General features: G+C 42.7%; 1 protein-coding gene across 2 annotated transcripts; it reads right to left on the bottom strand.

Moving 5' to 3' along the window:
• Window positions 1-560: 560 nt before the first annotated feature.
• Gpr88 (G protein-coupled receptor 88) lies at window positions 561-4447 on the bottom strand. 2 transcript variants are annotated; one of them, XM_058581973.1, is made up of 2 exons: window positions 3915-4447; window positions 561-3574 (listed from the first exon to the last, which is right to left on the bottom strand). In XM_058581973.1, exon 2 carries the CDS (start codon window positions 3503-3505, stop codon window positions 2351-2353), a length of 1155 nt encoding a protein of 384 aa, XP_058437956.1. In that variant the 5' UTR covers window positions 3506-3574; window positions 3915-4447; the 3' UTR covers window positions 561-2350. The 2 variants fall into 2 exon arrangements, with proteins under 2 accessions (XP_058437956.1, XP_046308301.1); XM_046452345.2 differs by having other exon boundaries at window positions 3973-4441.
• Between the last annotated feature and the right edge of the window lie 4903 nt (window positions 4448-9350).

Genomic DNA, 9350 nt, shown 5'->3' with positions numbered 1-9350 from the left:
CACGTGGCATGGAGCCAGAAGAAGAGATTCTCAGCACTAGCCTGAAGCAACACAAGCTACCGGGTATAGACTTTATATGTGTGGCAAACATTTACAAGAACAGCAGGAAAAATTGTTTGTATCACAAGGATAAAGTCCTAATTAAAAGAAGACCTTTTTGACAGAGATTAAAGAAAGTGTCCCCCAGGCCCTCCAAATGGAAAATCCTTAGCTCTCTGTTATGACAGCCTTTTCCCCAATACTTACAGAAGGGAAATTATGCCTATTTCTTTTTAAAGCTGTTATATGGGACTTATTTAAGTAGAAATATTTTAAGAAGGCAAAAATAAAAATTGCAGCCCACAAAAAGAATTTACTTTCATCATTAGTGCTTTGGAATAACATAAAATGTAAGTTATTCTCTGTTATAGGGTCTGGGGGTGGGGGACAAGAAAAGAAGAGACAGAAGAGGAAAAAAAACTCCAAAGAATAGTTGTTCGAACTTTAATGAAATATCTAAATCAAGGGAAATGGGAACAGATAAAACTTTAGTAAGAAAGAAATGGTGCATGCACAAGGGACAGATTAATAAAATGACTGCTGATTTATTATTGGTGGTGAACATAATTGTTTTATTTTGTTCTACTATGAACATGTCAAAGTTTCCTAGGACCCCACAATTATTCAAATGTACAAGAGTGCAACAAGCAAACTGGTTTTGTTCCTGAATTACGCTGTTACTGGAGGCTGTATGGTCCCAGATTTGACGTAGTTAACAGTCTGATATAAGATTATTAAAATCACTTTCTTCCCATTTTAATTTTATAAGGTAATTTCCCATGATTTTGCATTTCTAACATTTCTAAATAAATTTAGTAAACCAATGATGAAAATGACGAACCTCAAATAATACATTTGAGAATACAGTCCCTTTCGAACTGTTCATTATATATAACTGAGTTTGTTACACCTCTTTCTACAGATATGATATTAATTTTAAATGTCATGATAATATATATGAACTACATAAAACAGTGTTACTTTCTAATGTGTGGCTTGTTTAAACTCTAAAAGAGCACAGATGGCTTTGCAGAGTCAAACCATATTATTAATCCATCTTGACTGTGGTTCTGTTTGTGAGATAAAGTCCCTTTGGGAGTTTTCTCAAAAATTAGGTCAAGACAAGAAGAACTCTAGGTAGCCAGAGGTGTCTCTGTGTCTCTTTTCAAATAATTGAAGGTCATTTCTTCTGGTGTCTGGAAGAAGTAAAATGTCCTTGTCTAATGGGTATTGCTTTAGTATACCACATGCCCAATGAGTTCTAGCATCTAGGAGCATGCAATAGCAGCTAATATTAGCTATGCAGTTATGATATTATTAGTGTTTCATTATATCATGTGCATTGAGATATTTTAAATGTTAAAGAGAAAACAGAAGGACTTATTCTCCTTAGCAATCATTATAGTACAGAATGTTCAAAGCTGCAATCACACTCATAAGGCAAATAAATCGGTTACAAAATGAGGGTAACAACAAGTGTGCATGCTTTAGAAAATGTGAAACTGGTACCTAAAATAGATAATCCTCTTGTTTGTTTTCAAAATTCCATTTCTGGCTCAGACCAACTAGTAACAAACTGGAAATTTTTCACTTTAACTGTCAATGCTGATTTTCAATCTTAGAGGTGAAAAAAAAAGGAGTGTAAAATAATAACTTTAGTAGTTTTTCTTCACTGGCTAAGACTCTCATTCAAGAATGACTTTATAAAAGCCCTTTTAAGAATAAAGGGCTTGAGGTCTTAATGGCAACTCATGCCGGTGTGCACCTCTGTAGCTTCGCTAGTCCAGATTAATATACAAAGACTAAACTTTAACAGAAGGAAGCATTATCAGAAATAGGTTACTTTCTCAAATATTTTGTGCATATTATTCCTTCCTCATTATTACTTCCTTTGGCTCATGCACACTTGTGGCGCTTCATATACATTATAAGACGATGAAGGTAGGAAGGGTTATATGTTATGAAAGCTCTTTTTCAAAAACAAACTGTTGAAATAAATTAATAGGTTCTTTTTAAACGTCAGTCTTGCAAGTTCTTGCAGTCTCCAGTGTGTTGACTGAAGGATTCTCTAAAACACAGAAACAAAGGGTAAAAATAAAGTGGCCGTCCACAATGATTTCGGGGCCCCATTTAAGGAAGACCTTGGTTCAGGTATCAGCGCACCAGGATGGTGGAGAAATCTTCGCACGGGTTTATTGGGCTTCCCAGTGGGAGTCTTTGCTGGGGCAGGGGATACCTTACAAGGGAAGGAGACGATGGTGGCCAATGATGTTGGAAGCCCACAACTTCGCTCCCTCGTGCCCTGGCCGGGTCACCAGTGCTGGCCGGCCGCGCGGGTGCCCAGTTGTGCCTGGGACATGGCGGGCACGGCTGTGGCAGCAGCGGCGGCCGCAGCCGCGTCACCAACACCCGGCAGCACAGAGCGCACCGAGCGGCGGAACTCCTCGTTCCTCCACGTGTAGAGTAGCGGGTTGAGCGCCGACAGGGCGCAGCACAGGAGCCAGCTGGCTGCCTGCACCCCCCAGGGCACTGGCAGCGAGAAGCCGCTGGCCAGGCTCACCCACACCAGCGGCTGTGTGGCCAGCAGGAAGACGCAGCAGAGCAGCAGCACCGACAGGCCGCTGAGACGCCGCTGCGCCCGCCGCGGCTGCAGCGCAGGCGGCAAGGGTTGGGCCTGCGCGGGGTGTGCGGTGCCGCCCGCTCCCGGCGCGTGCGGGGCGGCCGGGAAGGCGGCAGCGGCTGCAGCGCAGCCGGGCAGCTGGTGCAGCAGGTGGAAGTTAAGCACGCTGACCCGCTTGACGCTGACGCGTACTCGGCGCACGATGCCCAGGTAGCAGTGCAGCAGCAGCGCCGTCTGCGCCAGCAGTGCCGCAGCGGCCAACAGCGCCGGGTAGTGGACTTGCGGTGGCTCGGCTCCCGGCCGCGGCGCCCAGGGCGGGAGCAGCAGCACGAGGCCCAGGGCGAGAGCCCAGGACAGCGCCAGCATTCCCGCCGTGTGGCGCCGCTGGTACAGCACCTGGTAGGTGGCAGGCGCCCTGGTGATGAGCAGATAGCGGTTCAGGGCCACGAGACAATGGGACAGAAGGGACACCGTGAGCCCGAGGCCCAGCAGCCCGCCCCGCAGTAGGCGGTAACTACCCCCGGCGGCGTCCCAGTCCCCGGGGGGCTCCGCAGAGCCTGCGGGCAGAAGCCCCAGCACCGCCTCCTGTGGCATCCAGAGGGCGCAGACACTGAGGTCGGCGGCGCAGCCGTTCACAATGAAGGCGTTGCTGGTGGTCTGCAGCTTTCGGAAGGACGACACGAGATAGATAACCATGCCGTTGGCCAGCGTGCCCCCAATGGCCAGGCCAGAGTACAGGAGGGACACGGGGATACGCCGGCCCGCCCACGACTCCTCTTCCTCGCAGAGCAGCAGCAAGGATCCCCCGGTGGTGGAGGAGGTGGACGTGGAGGAGGAGTTGGTCATTCTGGCCAACTCTTCACACCTCGCGTCCTAGCATCGGCTTCTTGCAGCGCGGCCCATCTTGACACTTGCCTGCCGGGAGGGCAAAGACATCCCTTCAGCCCTCTGCCACAGACACAAAAGGCTGAAGCAGAATAATGGGCTGGGGGAGGGGGAGAGAGGAAGCTGGAGGAGAACGGGGGTGGCAGATGACAGGTACCTGCCTTGGAAATGTCTCCAGTGCCAGGGGAAAGGCCGCTTTACCTGCTACAGACTTTACATTGCACTGTTCTAGGACAGAGCAGTCTCCTCTTCTCACCCAACACACACACACACACACACACTTGGCATATTGCCAGCTGGAGCCCCTTGTTAGGGAGAGAGTAAAGATATTCCAGCTGGGAATAATGCCAGAGGGAAGGGTGGAGGGTACCTTGCTTTGGGGCTGGTCCTTAACTGGCGATAGCAGAGAGAGGGATGCCCCAAAATACCTCCTCAGCAGCATCTGTGGTCCAGAAATCAACAGGAGAAACTCAGCTGAGATCAGTGCCAGGAGCAAGTGCCCCAGTTCTCCCAAGCAGCATCCACACACATGGTCCTGGAACCAGCAGCGAGATTTCTCATCTGGCAGCAGGGCTGGCTAAAGTGAAGTGGCAGGCTGCAAGCCCAGACGGGTGGGCAAGCAGGCAGAACAGCAGCAGCTAGGATGCTTGCCTGCAAAAGCAGAAGCTGTGCTCAAGAGGAGAGCACCCTGTGCTTAGAAGCAAGAGTGGTGACTGATGTGGCGAACCCACTCGAAGCTCTCTCCTGCTCAGTTATACATCACCCAGGGAAAAGACAGCCTTTCCATGCTTGGCATGAATTATTCAGTAGCTTCTAACTTGTAAAGGGAAGAAAAATATCTTGCTCAGAGAGTCTATAGTTTCTCAGTCTTTTCTCTTTCAATCACTCTGCCTCATATTTCTTTCCTTCCTTTCTTTCTTCCCCGCGATGCTAGAATAAAACTTAATATACTCCCAGTATATTTCATCTCAGTCTCAGGCATCCTAGTGGAAAGATTTTGCTCAGAGATAAATACAGTCACAATACCTAGGACTGGTCTCTTCATTCCCACATTTTTTAGGGGGAATTACTTTATATTCTAATTGAAGTTCATTTTTTCTTTGGTAAAGTGAAACATGGGTAATTATCCATGGGAAGCTGATTAATCCATAGTACAGAAAATATACAAACCTTAATTTAAGTGTAATTTCAGGGTTTTTTTCCCCTCTAATCACCAGACAGTTTGAAAGGGATAGAGGGTAAAAACGGAATGGTCAGTAGCTGTTTGTGAAACATCTAGACAATGAAACATTATTTGGCAATAAAAAGAAATGAGCTATCAAACCAGGAAAAGATGTGGAGAAACCTTAAAATGCATATTACTAAGAGAGAGAGGACAATCTAAAAAGTCTACATACTGTATGATTCCACCTATATGCCATCCTGGAAAAGGCAAAACTATGGAGACAGTAAAAAAAGATCAGTTGTTGCCAGGGTTTGGGGGGAGGGAATGATGGATAGGCAGAACACAGATTTTTTAGGGCATTGAAACTACGCTATGCAATACTATAATGGTGGAGACACATCATAAATTTGTCCAAATCTACAGACTGTAAAACATTAAGAGTGAACCCTGATGATAGCTATGGTCTCTAGGTGATGATATGTCAATGTACATCATCAATCATAATAAATGAACCACTCTAGTGGAATATTTTGACAACTGAGAAGGCTAAGCATGCTTGGGATAGGGATTATGTGCAAAATCTTTGTGCCTTTTGCTCAAATTTGCTATGAATTCAAAACTATTTTTTAAAAGTGGATGTTGGGGGGCTGGAGTTGTAGCTCCGAGGTAGAGTGCTTGCCTCTGCATTCGATTCCCAGCATCACATATAAATAAGCAAATAAAATAAAGATCCATCAACAACTAAAAAAAAAAAGTGGATGTTGGCAGGGGGAAGCTGATTAATCCATAGTGCAACAAAGGTGACTTTTCAGAACTTTTTACTTTAAGGTATATCAGAAGATGATACACAATAAATCAACAAATATATAAAAAATGTTCAACATCTCTAGCAATTAAAGAGATACAAATCAAAACTACTCTAAGATTTCATCTCACCCCAGCAGAATGGCGGCTATTAAGAATATAAACAACAATAAGGGTGGTGGGGACATGGGGGGAAAGGCACACTCTTACATTGCTGGTGGGACCGCAAATTGGTGCAACCCATCTGGAAAGCAGTATGGAGATTCCTTGGAAAACTGGGAATGGAACCACCATTTGACCCAGCTATTCTACTCCTTGGTTTATACCCAAAGGACTTTTAAAAAGCATACTACAGGGATACAGCCACATCAATGTTTATAGCAGCACAATTCACAATAGCTAAATTGTGGATCCAACCTAAATACCCTTCAGTAGGTGAATAGATAAAGAAAATGTGGTGTATATATACACAATGGAATTATTACTCAGCATTAAGAGAGAATAAAATCATGGCATTTGCAGGTAAATGCATGGAGTTGGAGAATATAATGCTAAGTAAAGCTAGCCAATCCCCAAAAGACAAATGCCAAATGTCTTCTCTGATATAAGGATGCTGATTCATAATGGGGATGGGGGGAGCATGGAAAGAATAGATGAATTTTAGATAGAGCAAAGGGGAAGGAGAGGAGGAGGGACATGGAGGTAGGAAAGACAGTGGAATGAGATGGACATCATTTACCTAAACATGTATGAAAACACAAATAGTGTTACTCTACTCTGTATTCAACCAGAGACATGAAAAATTATGCTCCATTTGTGTAAATGAATTGCATTCTTCTGTCATATATAACTAATTAGAATAAAAATAAATAAATTTTTTAAAAAAAGATTTGTAGCCTCATATTTAAATCTGCTTTGGTACAGCACTCATTTATTCATTCCCCATGGGATATTCGTACAAATTGTATCTTCCCAAATAAACAAGTGTCACTACAAACATCATTTATTTGCAAATTTAACTCACTGAGAACTACGGTAACATGATATAATGAGAAAAAATATGCTCGAGAGGTTTCAAAACAGCTGGGTCGTATCCATCAACTTGCCTCATGATGGACAGTTTCATATTGTCAAATGAGAAATGCCCACTCAATGACTTTGAAGGCCCTTTCTGTTCAAACAGTCTCTGAATCCCTATTCATGAATTTAGCATTTCTCCTTTGTTTCAGGATGAAGGTCAGAACCCATCTCCTCTACTATTCTTTTTCTCTTTCAAAACCAATAAAACCAGAGATGTTTTGTTGTTGTTGTTCTTTTTAGATACACATGACAGGTGGTTTTAATTCATAACTTTAAGGGCTGTGATGGGATTAGCACCAAGCCTGACTTGATGGATTCAGTCTGGTTAGGCTGCATCCAGTGGAATTGGTTGAGATGAGGGAGAGGTAAAAGAAGCAGTGTTTTGCTATTCAGAGGGTTGAAGGTTCAGATATCAGATTTATTGATATTAAGGAGGCTTCACCATTGTGTTTGGCCTGTAATTACTTGTCTTTATTAAAAAGCGTTGAGTGCGTACACCTGCTAGAGATGCCTCTAATCATTCATTGACATAAAATTATTCTCTCACACTAACTTCTGCTAAAACCACGCCTCCTTGAATCCTGGCCTAACTGGGGCCAAACTTTTATCTGTTTTTTATTTAGTTTCATTTTTGCCTTAAGTTACTGAGTTTACAGGGTAGGGATTACTTTCCCCTTATTTCCAGCACCAGCACATGGTAGTAATCCACCAACACTCTTTGAGTTTAATGGATGGGTGACATTATAAATGGTTTCATGTCTTTTTTGTCCTGTGGTAAAATATCTGGCTATTTTTATGAGCATCTCTTTCCTCCAGCTTCCAGCAGGAGCTTGCTCATCCATGGTCTCCTTTCTAATGTATCCTCAGTCTCTGCTCTCCACTGGCTGCTTCTGGTGGGTCTTACAAAAATAGCGATTTCACCACAACCTAATAATGCTTCCCCAGAACTTCAACTCTATCTCAAGGTGGCTACGCATAGCTTACTTCTCTCTCCTGGGGGAAGTGCTCATTTTCTGCTTCTCCTTCCTACTCCTTGATTATCATGGGGCGATAGTTAGAATCCTCGCTGACATTATAGATTCTTCTTTTCTCTCTTACTCATCAAACACCAAGAGTGAGCATTCTAACAATGCTAATGTTAGTTAAATCTGCTTACTGATTTCTATTCTGGGCTACTACCTGGCACCACATGACCATTCTGTCTTTTATGGATTTTCCCAATAAACTCTTAACTGACCTCTACTCATCCTTCCCACTGTCTTCTCTGGGTCCCTTATTTTTGATGTTCCTGGTGCTCTGTTTTTGATTCTCTTCTCACCCTACCTGTCTTCTTAATTACTCTCCTCCTATTCCATGCCTTCCACTCTTGCCTACAGGATCCCAATCCTCCCAAGCTGCTAGGATTTTATTCCTACCACCCTTGTGTCCACCCTGAGTGGCAGGTGTTTACAACTCTCCATCAAGCTAACCTGTCTCCCTTTTCATCCTGTTCGTCCTATGGCCACTGCTTTGGTTAATCTTACCCTCTAATATTTTTAACAAGTCATCACAAATATGGTGTATATTCTCATTTTCTGATATGTTGCCTATGAGTTAGGAACAAGTCTATCCAATCCTGTAAGGCTTTTTATATGAAATGAATTGTTTTTCCCTTTAGTTGTTAAATATAATTATAACCAATTCAGGATTATATACATTTGATGTATTTTTAAAAGTTGAGTTATTTTTATTCATATGAAAGCTGTATTTGGCCATGGTGTTATCCTTTTTAATACCAGGATTCTATTTGCTGATATTTTATTTAATATGATTGCATCATAAGTGAAAAACACTTAATTTAATTTTGTGCTGTCTTATCTTTGCTTGGTATCAGTATTACGATAAAAATCATAAGGTGAAGGGTGGCTTTTGTCTTTTTTTGGAAAAATTTATAGGTTTTGTGGAACTTGTGTATATATTGGGGGTGGTCAATTTCTTAAAGATCTTTATCATTTTAATTTCTCTTAAAGTTATTGGTTATTTGGTTTCAACTTTTTCTTCAGAAATACTAGTTATGCATATTTTTCTAGAAAACTGTCTGATTTTCTGTTTCCATTGACATTTTATCTTTGCTATATTGTATATTTGACGGGGTGGGTAACAGAGATTGAACTCAGAGCATAGCCACATTCCCAGCCCTATTTTGTATTTTATTTAAGAGACAGGGTCTCACTGAGTTGCTTAGCACCTCACTTTTGATGAGGCTGGCTTTGAACTCGAGATCCTCCTGCCTTAGCCTCCGAAGCTGCTAGGATTATAGGCATGTGCCACCGCACCCAGCTATATTTATATTTTCTAACTGTAAGTTTCTTCTAATATGTTCTAAGAGGAAGTGTGGTATAAATAAAATGCATATCCACCTATTTACCCAAACACATTAGTGCATATACTCACACACACAAAAAAATTGTTAAGCTCCTACTATGTGCAGGGAATTGAAAGTATAAAAATAAGCAAGGTCCATTCCTGGCCCTCAATAAGCTCTGTCTAGAGGGTTAAGCCTATAGCTAAGCAAAACTGTCAAAAGATAATGTAGTAAATGCCATGAGACTAGTCACAGAAGAAATATATCACTATGCCTAGAAGTCAGGAAATGCTTTGTGTGGAGATGAAGTGATAAGGGAGCTGAATCCTGAAGGCTGAGCCCTTAGAATTTTTACTAATGATCATTGCTACCATCACACTAGCCCTGGAGTTAGAAGCCTGCAGGCCTAAGAT

Source organism: Marmota monax, unplaced genomic scaffold (assembly GCF_021218885.2).
Source record: "Marmota monax isolate L192 unplaced genomic scaffold, Marmota_monax_Labrador192_F-V1.1 WCK01_AAM20220418_F8-fsc00244, whole genome shotgun sequence".
Taxonomy (NCBI): Eukaryota; Metazoa; Chordata; class Mammalia; order Rodentia; family Sciuridae; genus Marmota; species Marmota monax.
Note: the sequence above shows the minus strand (reverse complement) of the source record. Positions and strands in the feature narration are given on the sequence as shown.

Coding starts and splice junctions, on each gene's coding strand:
- Gpr88 (XM_058581973.1), bottom strand. CDS start 3,505: ATGACCAACTCCTCCTCCACGTCCACCTCCTCCACCACCGGGGGATCC.